The sequence below is a fragment of the Sander vitreus genome, chromosome 4 (genome assembly GCF_031162955.1).
Source record: "Sander vitreus isolate 19-12246 chromosome 4, sanVit1, whole genome shotgun sequence".
Classification (NCBI taxonomy): Eukaryota; Metazoa; Chordata; class Actinopteri; order Perciformes; family Percidae; genus Sander; species Sander vitreus.
Genome location: NC_135858.1, coordinates 37,597,669 through 37,612,562, shown reverse-complemented (window position 1 = coordinate 37,612,562; position 14,894 = coordinate 37,597,669). Strand labels below are relative to the sequence as shown.

General features: G+C 40.1%; 1 protein-coding gene and 1 pseudogene across 2 annotated transcripts; one reads left to right on the top strand and one right to left on the bottom strand.

Annotated features, from left to right (window-relative positions):
* Window positions 1-533: 533 nt before the first annotated feature.
* On the bottom strand, window positions 534-14,875 carry LOC144517416 (haloacid dehalogenase-like hydrolase domain-containing 5). The gene is made up of 9 exons (XM_078249520.1): window positions 14,315-14,875; window positions 12,702-12,893; window positions 12,443-12,555; window positions 12,021-12,114; window positions 5,031-5,064; window positions 4,758-4,929; window positions 3,010-3,186; window positions 2,511-2,691; window positions 534-2,003 (listed from the first exon to the last, which is right to left on the bottom strand). Exons 1-9 carry the CDS (start codon window positions 14,405-14,407, stop codon window positions 1,824-1,826), a joined length of 1,236 nt encoding a protein of 411 aa, XP_078105646.1. The 5' UTR covers window positions 14,408-14,875; the 3' UTR covers window positions 534-1,823.
* Window positions 6,609-10,762, top strand: LOC144517414 (nuclear factor 7, ovary-like; annotated as a pseudogene). The gene is made up of 3 exons (XR_013501929.1): window positions 6,609-6,914; window positions 8,478-8,719; window positions 8,804-10,762. The product of XR_013501929.1 is annotated as a nuclear factor 7, ovary-like (transcript).
* Window positions 14,876-14,894: the final 19 nt, after the last annotated feature.

Below are 14,894 nucleotides of genomic sequence, written 5' to 3'. Positions count from 1 at the left end.
AAACAAAATCTTTCTGATTACTCCACCAACCAAACCATTTTCTACGTATTTAAAGAAAGAAATCGCAAATCATTATCCAACTGACAGATACATGTAGAACATTAAAAAGTAAAATAATGAAGTACCTCACGATAACGTCTTTTTCTACGTGGACAGACAGCTGCAAGCAACATCAATGTTAAAAAAAACTCAAAAACGTCCAAAAAAGTACAAAAAAAGTTAAATAAACCGTCAAAATTGTAGAATAAAGCTTAAGTTACAACTTCATGTTTTAATCTCTGTCGCTCTTTCTACGCTGTTCTAACAATAATAGAGTAATTTTATAATAAATATATTAATATTAATGTCTGTTCAGATTCTTCTAATAACTCAGGAGGATTCAGATGAAATCCTGATCTTACAGCAGTTAGATCACAGAAACTGTTTGGTAATTATTTAGTTAAAAGATGAACACATGAACACTTAAATAAACTCTCCTAACTGTCACGTTTACACATAGACACACATAGACACCCCCCTCCACACCCACAGACACACACACACAGACACCCCCCTCCACACACACACGGAGCAAAACGGAGGATTAAAAAATAAAATAAAAAAATATTAGAAACATTGTTAAAACGGTTGCAGGTTCATCATTATCCTCCGTAGTTTACAGCTGATTGAGTATTTAGGATTTAACCTGAGATAAAACAGTCAATCAGCATCAAACATTAGATTATTAAAATGGCCATTTTATTCATAAAGCACATTTCATCACAGTTAAACTCAAACTCAAATTAAAAGACAGAATTGTGGCGTCTCGAGCTCCCCGGTGATGCATGCTGAGTCCTTGGCAGCAGCCGGGGTTTGAATCCGAGCCGCGGTCCTTTGTCTCCGCGTTGGTACAGGAGCCGCCAGATGACGGTGCTTTCAGGGACCGTTGGTAGTTGTGTTACAGTTGTTAGCGGGTACAGGCGCCGCCAGATGACGGTGCTTTCAGGGACCGTGGTAGTTTAGTTCAGCCATTCTGCCACGACAGTTAGGTTTAGGCACCGAAACGACAAGTTAGGTTTAGAAAAAAGGTTTGGATTAAAACTCTCCCGAGAGTCCGGGGCCTGATGGGTTTTTACTAGAATATTGCAAGAAATGTTGGCCAGAAATCCACCCAATTTTGATGCCTGCTATTAATAATATTCTGAAGGGTGATATTCCTCCCTCTTGGAGATACACATCACTTAGCCTACTCTTAAAAAAAGACAAAAACCCTTGGACTGTTCATCATACAGACCTATTAGCCTACTTAATGTGGACTACAAAATAGTTGCAAAAGTACTGGCCCACAGGCTTGAAAATGTTCTTCCTAAATTTATTAATCCTGATCAGGCAGGATTTGTGAAATCAAGATATGGCACAGACAATGTACGTCGTGCCATATGTCATGTCAATGTCATTCACTATCTTAATACCCATAAAAACCCAGCTTTTACAATTTCATTGGATGCTGAAAACTTGAACTTAGTCTGAAGACAATGCAGTGTCTGCTGTTCGTTTTGGTTGGGATTTTTCTGTTGTATGTTTTTGTGTGTGTATATATATATGTATATATATATATATATATATATACATACATATATGTACAGTATATATACTTTTTTCTGTTGTTGGTGTGTCCGTTAAACTCAAAAATCAATAAAAAAAAGTAATAAAGAAAACAAAACCGTGTTTCCTGGGTGAAAGCATTTCGTTTTCGCACTCCGTCCAAGTGGTGTAGCTGTAACTACATACAGGACTCCTATCGTGTGTTGACTGACATCAGGTGCAGCCGGAGGTCATATGGGTCAGGGGTCAGAGGTCAGGTTCTCCCGCTGCAGCAGCAGGTCGACAGCCTCCTCCACGTCCTCCACCACGTGATGCGGCTCCACCAACTCCAGATCCAGGACCAGGTCTCTGTGGCCGTGGAACACCGACTCTGAGACCGCCGTGTTACCGTCGCTGGGGTTATACACACCTGTGCACACCTGGGGACAGAGAGAGGGAGGACAGGTGGAGACGCTGTTCATACAACTACTTTATACATGACAACAATGGAGAAACAAGCAACAAAAATGTTGAAAAAAGCGCTGGTCGGGCATTACCCTTACTTATAGTCAGTGTCTGGTACGTACCAGGATGTTGTGTTGATGATGTAACTTCCTGTGTTTGGTACCTACCAGGATGTTGTGTTGATGATGTATCATCCTGTGTTTGGTACCTACCAGGATGTTGTGTTGATGATGTAACTTCCTGTGTTTGGTACCTACCAGGATGTTGTGTTGATGATGTAACATCCTGTGTTTGGTACCTACCAGGATGTTGTGTTGATGATGTAACATCCTGTGTTAGGTACCTACCAGGATGTTGTGTTGATGATGTAACATCCTGTGTTTGGTACCTACCAGGATGTTGTGTTGATGATGTAACATCCTGTGTTAGGTACCTACCAAGATGTTGTGTTGATGATGTAACATCCTGTGTTTGGTACCTACCAGGATGGAGCGGCACTGAGCGGCGGCAGACACCAGCTCCTCCTCCTCTGGCACCGCCATCGTCACCTGACTGCCCGTTCCCTGGGCAACGAGCTTAGTGGTGGTCGTCATGGCAGCATGCTGCTGACTCAGGTAGCGGTCGTACAGGTTAGCTCCGTAGATATCCGTCATCAGGTTGTCTCTAGGCAACAAGGAGAAGGTTTGATTACCAGACGGCGTAGTCTGTGTCTTTCTTTCTTTTATTCTTTCTTGAAGTGTCAAAAGACATCGAAAAAAAACGTAAAAAAGATTTAGAAAATAACATCGAAAAAAACTTTTAAAAAACTTTAAAAAAACGCGGAAAGAAATGTATAAAGAAAGCATTAAATGGACAGCGTAGCAAAAACATTAAAAACAAGAGTTGAAAAAAGTGTTGACACAAAGTGTGTTAAAAAGGGTCCCAAAAAGCGTGTTTACAGATACTACAGATACTGCAAGTAGTTTTTTCCGGTTTAGTTACCCAATGGCGTAGACAGTGCTCAGCTTGCGGCCGTGGTTCTGCAGTCTCAGCTGGCGCTCGGCGTAGCGATACGTCAGCAGGCTCGGCTTCCCCAGCAGCGCCTCGTACTGCAGCTCTCGACCTGTCAGCTTCCTGTAGACCGACTCCAGACACAGCAGGAACATCCCGTGACCAAACCTACGGTTACACAGCAGGAACATCCCATAATCTACAATAACTGTACGTACACACCACCGCCAACTTGAGCTTCAAAGTTAAGGAAGCCGGCTTCTCTCTGATGCAAGGAGCGGCAAATCCATCGGCGTCGCATTTTGGGCGTGTTGAGCGACCAGAGCGTTAAGCAGAAAGTTGAAGTTTGGTCAACTTTATGGTAATGAGCTATGACGCGGTTCAGCGGCAAACAACCAGCAACCAATCAGAATATAGACGTCCTTCGTGCTGGCTGATCCCAGAGAAACATACGATGTAAACTTTCGTTCCTACCAGAACATTAGTTTAGAGAAAATGGAGGAAAAGCTCATCATCACTGTTGCTGGGTTTCCTATAATTTATGATATGACTTTGTTTGCGTATAGAGACCAGTTAAAAAAAACATGTTTCCGGTGAGTTGGTGAAGTGCGTGATGATGATTTTTAGAGCAGTGTCCAAATTTTGAAATCAGTTCTACACCAAACACAACAACTACCAAAAACAAAGAAAAGAAAATACGTAGTGGTGACCACAGTCTGATCTAAAGAGCCGACTTGTTGACTATCCCTTCGGAAAAACAGCTGATTGTTGTGCACCATTTTCCCTCACTCTCTCTCTTCACGGAGAAACAGCTGATCAACGATCTACTAGCATAAGTGTAACAGAGCTGTGTAGCATTGTAATCAAATATATAAATGAAAATAGGTTGAGTATAACTAATATTTACATATACATATATTTACATATAGGCCTATATACAGATGTGTCACGTCAGAGCGGCCAAAGCGTAACTTTTTGACAAGCGTCCTTCACAGGGCGGCCAGAGCTTCTTTTGCAGCTCAAGTCAGCAGCGGTGTGTACGTACAGTACCACAGCAGGAACATCCCGTGACCAAAGCTACAGTAACAGCATGAACATCCTGATACTTACACACTTTTATTTAAGTAACATTTTCATTCATTTCATGTGAGTGATCACGTAAAAGACATTTAGGAAGTAGTTTGGAAGACTAATATAATTAGTTTGGGCGTAGTCAGGGTGTCACTACCCAATGTGAGTCGAGTGCTGATGTGAATAGCGCATGCTCAGATTTAAACGGTTTACGGCATAACGCCAAGGGATCTGGCAAACGTTTTAGCTATCTATGATTGTTTGATTGCTAACGTTAGCTCAAAACGCCATTCAAGTGACAGCCCTTGTTGTGTCTGGTTGAAGACTTGTAGCCAGCAGTGAACCAACTTCGTTATTAGGTCCATTTTTATTGTATTGACATTACAGAAGTCTCTCGTTAGCAGGTTCTTGGAGGCTACTTCAGCATCTAGCGAGGATCACAAACAAACATAGTAGTAGTTTTCTCACAAAGAATAACCTGGCAAAAGTTATATCTGTATGACTTGAACAATCCTCATAAGTCGTCCTTTGCGAAGCTCCAACACCTGTCGCAAAGTGACGCATGCGCAACTCACATCTGCACTCGACTCACATCAGGTAGTAACAAGGGCAAAATATTCAACGCCATCCTATGATTCACAAATTCCCTTCTTGTGGTGTGTTGTTACCGTGGAGACGGCGCCTCTGCCATCCACGTGAGGTCGATGTTGCAGGCGAGCACAGGCAGCTGCGACGCCACCAGAGCGTGCCCGCCAGCCGGACTCCCATTGGTCAGCAGCACGTCAATCAACAGCTGCAGGTTGGTCTCCCATCTGATTGGCTCTCCGAACAGGATGATCGCTACAGCAATGCAGGAAGTCAATGAGTAACAGTAACAGCTTGTTCTGGTTTCTTTTCATTTTAACTCAATTTCTATGTTTAAAAACAGTGTTTGTATTTACCTTCTATTTGAGGAAACGTCTGCAGAGGAGACGACTGAAACAGAAAACACAGATTAATAGAACCCCCCCTCAAAACCCTCCCAGTCCAAGTCCTATTTCTCTGATCAATCTCAATTTGTTAATGTTAACGATGAATCCTCCAGGCACGCTAAAGTTAGCCATGGCGTTCCACAAGGCTCAGTGTTTGGACCAATTCTATTCTACTTGTATATGCTTCCGCAGTATTATTAGGAAACATTCAATTAACTTTCAATGTTATGCAGATGACACCCAATTATACCTATCAATCAAGCCAGATGAAACCAGTCAGTTAGTTAAACTTCAAGCATGCATTAAGGACATTAAATCCTGGATGACATACAATTTCCTGATGTTAAACTCAGACAAAAAAAGAAGTTATTGTGCTGGGCCCTAAACACCTCCTAACTTCATTATCTAAAGATATAATTACTCTGGATGGTATTGCACTGGCCTCCAGCACTACTGTCAAAAACCTAGGAGTTATTTTTGATATCCTTTAATGCCCATCTAAAACAAAGTTAGGAACATCCTGTCTCAAAACGATGCTGAAAAACTAGTCCATGCATTCGTTACTTCCAGGCTGGACTACTGTAATTCCTTACTATCAGGTTGCTCAAATAAGTCCCTTAAGATTCTCCAGCTAATCCAGAATGCTGCAGCACGTGTTCTGACAAGAACTAAGAAAAGAGATCATATTTCTCCTGTATTAGCTTCTCTGCATTGGCTTCCTGTAAAATCCAGGATTGAATTTAAAATCCTTCTCCTGACCTACAAAGCTCTAAATGGTCAGGCACCATCATATCTAGAAGAGCTCTTAGTACCTTACTGTCCCACTAGAGCACTACGCTCCCAGAATTCAGAGCTACTTGTGGTTCATAGAGTCTCAAAAAGTAGAATGAGAGCCAGAGCATTTAGCTATCAGGCTCCTCTCCTGTGGAACCAGCTCCCAGTCTGGGTTTGGGAGGCAGACACGTCACCACATTTAAGAGTAAACTTAAAACTCTCCTCTTTGATAAAGCTTATAGTTAGGGAGTGAGGAGTTGCAGTGCCCTGCTACATCCTGCTACGCCCTGCTACACTATGCTACGCCCTGCAGTGCCCTGCTACATCCTGCTACGCCCTGCTACACTATGCTACGCCCTGCAGTGCTCTGCTACACCATGAACTACTACTACTATTATTTATAGTCATAGTTCCATTATCTTTATTGTGACTATTATTGCCACTGTTCATCACACCCCCCAACCGGCACCGTCAGACACCGCCTACCAAGAGCCTGGGTCTGTCCCAGGTTTCTCCCTAAAAGGGAGTTTTTCTACACCACTGTCGCACTAAATGCTTGCTCTTTGGGGAATTACTGGAATTGTTGGGTCTTTGTAAATTATAGAGTGTGAAACCTACTCTATCTGTAAAGTGTCCTGAGTTAACTCTTGTTATGATTTGATACTAAAATAAATACAATTGAATTGAAGGAACAAGTTTGCATGCTGAGATTATCTGATATAGTTTTATCTTGAACAGTTGTTGTGTGAATGAACTACACACTCAAGACAGAAGACAGAAGTAGTTTACAGTTTCTGATGGGAACTAAAGAAATGATTAATCAGTGTGGAATGAAACTCAACCTGACAAACTAGAATGATGAACACATGACTCATCTGACCTGAGATGAACAAGGAAACAGCTTGTTATTCTGCCTCACTGAGATGACACACACACACACACACACAATCAGAGACGGACCAACACTTCTACTGAGAGAGGACATCTACAGGAGTGAATACTGGGACACTACCACTTCAACCAGATGCTGAATCCACAAACTGAACCAGAGATTTACAAGAACAAAGACTCAATGTGAACGTAAGTTTCAGGGAGTGGCTGAGCTGTCTGTCTGATATCTTTTATTTTTACTCCTCCACTACATTCAAACTTATTTTGAACATAAACATATCTGTTGCACAGTGGTGTAGTCTAACGTAGTGTAGTGGGTATACTTAACTGTGTATATATTCCCTGGGTGTCCTCCCCCAGCGAAGTTTTGAGCATCAAAGACTTCATTTCCTGCTTTCAGATAACTTTTAAGCACCAAGTTATGGTATACCTTTATTTAGCCTATGTGAAGAAAAAAAACAGCTGACAATTCAAAATATATCCAAATTATGATGGAAAGTTTGTTGTTGCGTGTCATTGGCGTATATGGAAATCCTGGATCTTTCTTAGTAGGTATACTGCGTATACCTGCGTATCACCAGGGTGAGAATTTGAAATTGAAAGCAGTAAAATCATACACCTGTGGGGGTCTCTAAAAATCATCAGCACCATTATTCAAATTACAAATAAAGCACTTTTCCCAAACACACGGAGCTCTGAAGCAGACCTGTGTGTCTTAGTGTCCACTCTCGCTGTAACAATAGAGACAAGCAGCGGCACAGACCACGGAGCTGCTGCAGCGCGCCTTCCGTCCATAGTCTGTGCAGCTTCAGGTTTATGGACGCGCTCTGCTGTCGACCTGCTGCTGCAGATGTGTCCCGTTTGTGCTCCGTGTATTTCTACTGTAGTTTTGGTTTCCCACCCCCGATGTAGAGCAGCGTTCAGACATTTCCCTAAACTGTCTCATTCAGAGACCAGAGACCCAAACGGGGCTCTGAGTCTGTCAGAAGGTCTGAGATCTACCGTATCAGCAGAGCTATCACGTAATGCACAGCAGGCTATGGTGCAGGTAGATTATTTTCTGAAATATAGTGACTTTATTCTTGTAATAGTCTATTATAACTTTATTTTTCTCAAAATATCACGACTCCTCCAAATCTCAGAGAACAGATGGGATGAGTTATATTTTGAATGTGCACACATTTTTGGACATCTGAAATATTACAGTCCAGGGGTTTGTTAATACATTTAAATGAATAATGTATCATTGAGGTGAATAATTGTCATATGCACATTAAGGAGGTTACTTCCTCAACAAAAGATGCCAAAGAGGAGGGAGGAGTAACTGATGCTAGGCTACATGTGTGCTGACTCAGATACAATTAGACAAGTCGATCCAAAGGAGAAGAAATAGTTGAAAGCAATACAGAATGCCTGAGAGCCTTACTGCAATATATCCCATTATGTTTTTATATTTGGAATGAATTATATTGGATTGTAATCGGTTTCCCTTTACATAAAGATATTTCCAGCATATTGATTCAGAAAAAGGCAGAAATAGGTGCATAAAAATTCACCAGAATGCAGGAAATGAAGGGTTTAATGCTCAAAATTTGCTGCTCATAGACTACTTTTTTTTTTTTTTAAAGAGACCCCCACAAAGATGAAATCATAATTCTAACCCTGCGTATCACGTAGACTACACCACTGCTGTTGCATCAGTCTACATATCCAGCATCACCACTCAGGAATGAGACCCCCCCTGTGTTACAGGTGAAGCAACATTTAGCAGAAGAGGCGTGACAGAGCTCCACCCCTCACCTGACTCACCTGAGACAAACCAGGAAACAGTTTGTTCTTCGTCCTCACTAAAGAGACACAGACTGAAAAACAGAGGATCAGCTTCACCTTCAGACCAAACTACCAACTTCCTCTGAGTGAGTTCAGCTACAGGAGAGAAACCTGGAAAACTACAACACTGCTGCTTCAACCTGCTGACTCTCCACACACTGAAGGTGAGTTGGACTAAAAACTGTGAAGTTAGTAGAGGAGGGAGGGGAGCCTTGACTGACTGGACTTTCTGTCTGCTGTGTTTTCAGCTTCACCCAGAGACTAAATGGCTTCCAGATCAGAGGAGGATCTCTGCTGTCCGATCTGTCATGAAGTCTTTAGAGGTCCTGTTCTTCTGTCATGTAGCCACAGCTTCTGTAAAGACTGTCTGCAGACCTGGTGGACAGATAGACCGATCAGAGACTGTCCAGTTTGTAAGAGAAGATCTTCTATGAACCACCTTGTAACCTGGCATTGAAGAACCTGTGTGAGTCCTTCTTACAGCAGAGAGATCAGAGAGTTTCAGAGACTCTCTGCAGTCTGCACTCTGAGAAACTCAAACTCTTCTGTCTGGACCATCAGCAGCCAGTTTGTGTCGTTTGCAGAGATTCAGAAAAACACTCCAACCACAGATTCAGACCCATCGATGAAGCTGCACGACAACACAAGAAGAAACTTCAGGAAACTTTGGAGCCCTTAAAGGAGAAGTTAAAGGTTTTTGAACAAGTTAAAGTGAAGTTTGATCAAACAGCAGAACACATAAAGGTTCAGGCCCGATGCACAGAGACACAGATTAAGGTTCAGTTTAAGAAGCTCCACCAGTTTCTAGAAGAGGAAGAGGAGGTCAGGATGGCTGCACTGAGGGAAGAAGAGGAGCAGAAGAGTCAGAGGATGAAGGAGAAGATGAAGACTCTGAGCAGAGAGATAGCAGCTCTTTCAGACACAGTCAGAGCCACAGAGGAGGATCTGAGAGCTGAAGACGTCTCATTCCTGACCAACTACAAGGCTGCAGTGGAAAGAGTCCAGCAGCGCCCCCTGCTGGATGATCCACAGCTGCTCTCAGGAGCTCTGATAGATGAGGCCAAACACCTGGGCAACCTGAGCTTCAACATCTGGAACAAGATGAAGGACATGGTCTCCTACACTCCTCTGGTTCTGGACCCAAACACTGCTAGTCCATATCTCATCCTGTCTGAAGATCTGACCAGTGTGAGACAAGGAGGAGCGAATCAGCAGCTTCCTGATAATCCAGAGAGGATTAATGGTCATTACCCTATTGTCCTGTGCTCTGAGGGCTTTAACTCAGGGACTCACAGCTGGGATGTCGAGGTTGGAGACAGTAGTTTCTGGTTTCTGGGTGTGTTAGCAGAGTCTGTCCTGAGGAAGGGACGCATAGACTCTGGATCATGGAGCATATACTTCGATACAGGTCATTACAGAACATATTCACCACTCTCAGACACTCTTCTCTTTGTGCAGAAGAAGCTCCGGAGGATCCGAGTGACTCTGGACTGGAACAGGGGAAAGCTGTCGTTCTCTGATCCTGATACTAACACACACATACACACCTACACACACACTTTCACTGAGAGGATGTTTCCATACATTGACACTTGGAGTGAAGTCCCAATGAAGATATTACCAGTACAGGTCTGTGTGACTGTACAACAGGAATAGATTATTTTCGGGGTTTATCTAAAAAGATCAAACAGATAAAATCAGTAAATTTGGACCAGAAATCAGTTTGTGATTGACAGCAGCTTCAAATGGGTTTTGGTGGTGGGGGGCTTCCCTTTGATTATAAATTATATCTTTAAAGTGATGTTTCTGCTGGAAATCCTGAAAACAAAGTTTTCTTTAAGAGGCTTTTCACTGTTTAACTTTATTATTCCATGGAACATTTAAACATTTATAACCAACAACCATATCTTAACAGAGAACTGCTGTCTGAATATTTTATGTTGATGAATCTTTTAGTCATTTATCTTTATAAATGAATATGTTCACAGTGAGCTGATTAACATCCTGTAACTTCAACACAGATTATAATTATAATAACACTGTTTATTCCAGATTATCGATTGTTGTTGGTGAAAGTTAATCTTACAGAAGGTTCTTTAGTTCATGTTGTCATTTAGGTAACACGTTATAATAATCATGTCAAAAAGAAATGATTACTGATTATTTGTTGACTAATATCTAAATGTTTATAAATGCTTTACAAAGTATTCATTAACAAGGAATTATAATCATTAACTTTATAATAACTTTCCACGTTTCTTAAATCTTCAATAAAGCTGAAGGTTAGTGAGTGTTTGGGGGGGCTCAGCTTTTCTTAGACATAAGTAGGGGGTGGCGCCAAGGAAAAAAGGTTGGGAACCACTGATATAGATGATAGTATATAGATGATAGTATATATAGATGATAGTATATATATATAGATGATAGTATATAGATGATAGTATATAGATGATAGTATATATAGATGATAGTATATAGATGATAGTATATAGATGATAGTATATATAGATGATAGTATATATAGATGATAGTATATATAGATTATAGTATATATAGATGATGGTATATATAGATGATAGTATATAGATGATAGTATATATAGATGATAGTATATATAGATGATAGTATATATAGATATTATATATAGATGATAGTATATAGATGATAGTATATAGATGATAGTATATATAGATGATAGTATATAGATGATAGTATATATAGATGATAGTATATATAGATGATAGTATATAGATGATAGTATATATAGATGATAGTATATAGATGATAGTATATATAGATGATAGTATATATAGATGATAGTATATAGATGATAGTATATATAGATGATAGTATATATAGATGATAGTATATAGATGATAGCATATATATAGATGATAGTATATATAGATGATAGTATATATATAATAGTATATATAGATGATAGAATATATATAGATGATAGTATATATAGATGATAGTATATATAGATGATAGTATATATAGATGATAGTATATAGATGATAGTATATATAGATGATAGTATATATAGATGATAGTATATATAGATATTATATATAGATGATAGTATATATAGATGATAGTATATAGATGATAGTGTATATATATATATATATATGATAGTATATATATATATGATAGTATATAGATGATAGTATATATAGATGATAGTATATAGATGATAGTATATATAGATTATAGTATATAGATGATAGCATATATAGATGATAGTATATAGATGATAGTATATAGATGATAGTGTATATATATATATATATATATATATGATAGTATATATATATATGATAGTATATAGATGATAGTATATATAGATGATAGTGTATAGATGATAGTATATATAGATGATAGTATATATAGATGATAGTATATATAGATTATAGTATATAGATGATAGCATATATAGATGATAGTATTTTGAGTACTGACCGGGGGTTTGGGTCTGGTGCCGTGCTCCACCATGTCCAGCAGGGGGTGATGTTCTCTCAGCTGCTCCACGTTCACCACCTTCTGAAAACCCAAACTGACCTCACGTTAAGACTTCAAACGCTCGGGAAACTCTTCTGATGATGATGAGAACATATTAACAACTTAAAATCAGAAGCATTGAGAGAAAAAAACTCCCAAAACAGAGACAAAAAGGCAAAAAAACATCAAATTCTTTTTTCTTGAAAAAAGCAATACAACTTTGAACAAAGCCTGTTTTTGGAGGACTTTACACTGTTACTAGGTAACTGTTCAGATTTGAAGGCCAGAAAGGACACCTCTGTTCTGTTTTCTACAGTACCCATGAGCCTCAGCTACCATTGCCATGGAGATGAGGCGGGGCAGAGGTCCGATATGAAGGATACGAGTTGGCGATGTCGGTCAGCGGTCCCTGTCCCGACACCAGCACGCACTTATCATGGAAACTCTTTAACATCCGCAAAGGACTGTGGGAAAGAACCACCTGCTCCGGAGAGATCTACAGACAGAGACACACTTTATATAATATAGGTTATATAATATATAACATATACAATATACTATATAACATTTAATATATAACATATAATATAACATATAACATATAATATGTCTGTGTCTCTGTCTCTCTGTATTTCTGTCTACCTGGACGTCCAGAAGGTGAGACAGCTGCTGGGCCTTGTGGTGTCTCTGACAGCTTCCTGCGTTGGTGACGAACACGACAGGAAACAGAAAGTTGTTGTTTCGGTCCAGAAGCTTCCGGAAAGCTCGACGAGCGGCGGGAATTAAAGAGCCGCCACGGAGCAGGACGCCGTCTACGTCGAAGAGGACGCCCGCCTGACGGAGACAGAAGACAAAATATTATTAGGGCCCGAGCGCCGACAGCAGCGAAGGCCCTATTGGTACTGAAGTAATTATTCTTTTTCTTTCTTTTTCCTGGCAAATGAATTGCCTTTTTGAGGGGCTTAACATATTCAAAAACTCACCAAAATTGGCGGTCGCGTCAAGTCTGGTGAAAATGTACGTATTTTTAGGGTTTCGGGAATAGGCGCGCAAAAATGTATATATATGACATATGTATCATGTCAAGACGCACAGAACACGTCAACACGAGGTGTCATTGAACTCAGCAGAGTTTGTTTTTGATTGGTGACGGTTTAGCCCACCCCCTATGCTTAAGCCACGCCCCCTTTCATAGCATTTTAACCATTTAAGGTAGACCCTTGTGTGAGGTATCATTGAACTCAGCAGATTGTTCCTTATTCATTGGTGATGGTTTGGCCCGCCCCCTATGCTTAAGCCACGGCCCCTTTCATAACTGGTGACCCGTTTAAGGTAGGGTCTTGTGTGAGGAATCGTTGAACTCAGCAGGGAGTTCCCTTTTCATTGGTGATGATTTGCAGTGTCTGAGTGCCCGATGTGCGCAGAGGCGCGAGGGCCCGTCTGTCGCCGCTTGTATATATATATATATATATATATACACTGATGCACAGGTAACCAGGCAACCAGGGGAAGAACACATACAAATATATAAAAATTATATGAAACCTGAGTACAGAATGCTGCAGTATTCATCTAACCAACAAATATACTGTTTTAAGTATATATACATGTATATATTTTGTATTTTTTGTAGACACAACAGAACATTCCCTGAATTAAAAAAATAAAAAATTAAATACAGATGATTTTAAAAAAATTATATAAGAAAAATACTAAATTTATGTTTTTGCCTTGAAATGGTTGGTGGAGGAATCAGCTTTTTGTTTTGATAAGATACATTTGATGAGAAAGATTTTCAAAAACCTGAGGTGGAAACTAAGTACATTTACTCAACTACTGTTCTTACATACAATGCAAGGTACTTGTGCTTTCCTCGAGTATCTCTTTGCTATTTTCTACTTGTCCACTAGTACGTCAGGGGGAAATATTGTACTTTTTACTGCTCTACATTAATCAGTCACCAACCAAACTCTGTGTAATTTTCAGAGTATTTAAGAAACCCCACAAAATGTCACATTTGATTTATTCATTCACATATTTTCTGTACACTGTATCCACCTATATAGGTACGTAACTCTGATTTCATTCATATTAAATGTTTTAGTTTCTATTAACACTTAATTATTTAGTTAAATAAATAGATTAAGCCTTAAAATGGGTAATAGTATTTCCATTTTCTGAACTACATTTATCAGTCACCAACCAAACTCTGTGCAGTTTCCAGAGTACACACACACACACACACACACACTGACCTGTCTGCTGGTGGACATGCGTCTGACCGTCTGCAGGAAACCTCGCTGACACCACATGACGTCTGTCTGTCCAAAAAAGACGCTGCTGCACATTTATACTGAGGGCTGTCATCAGGGGGAGGAGCCTCACACACAGACACACACACACACACACACAGACACACACGCACAAACACACACACAGTCTGATTAAATGCGGCTGACTGACATCACATGCAGCGTTCAGCTGTTAATCAGCCAATCACATGCTGCAGAATGCTGCCACCAATCAACCAATCAGCTGGCAGACTGAAACACTCTGAGGAGCTCAACATATCCAAATTCAAACTGGATACAGATTTGATGTGTGATTTCTGAAGAAGAGAGTATTTCTGATGTAGGCCTGTATCAGGAATGTTCTACACATCTTCAGTTGATCAACATTTATTCATATATTCAGTTACCGACTGGCATCCAAAGACCTTTACAACCGCTTCCAACTTGGAATCGTTTTTTTATTGGAATCATTTGGAAAATTTGGTTTCAAATCTGATCATCGGTTCCAAATTTAACGTGCAAGTTATGGTTTCTGTAGCAACCA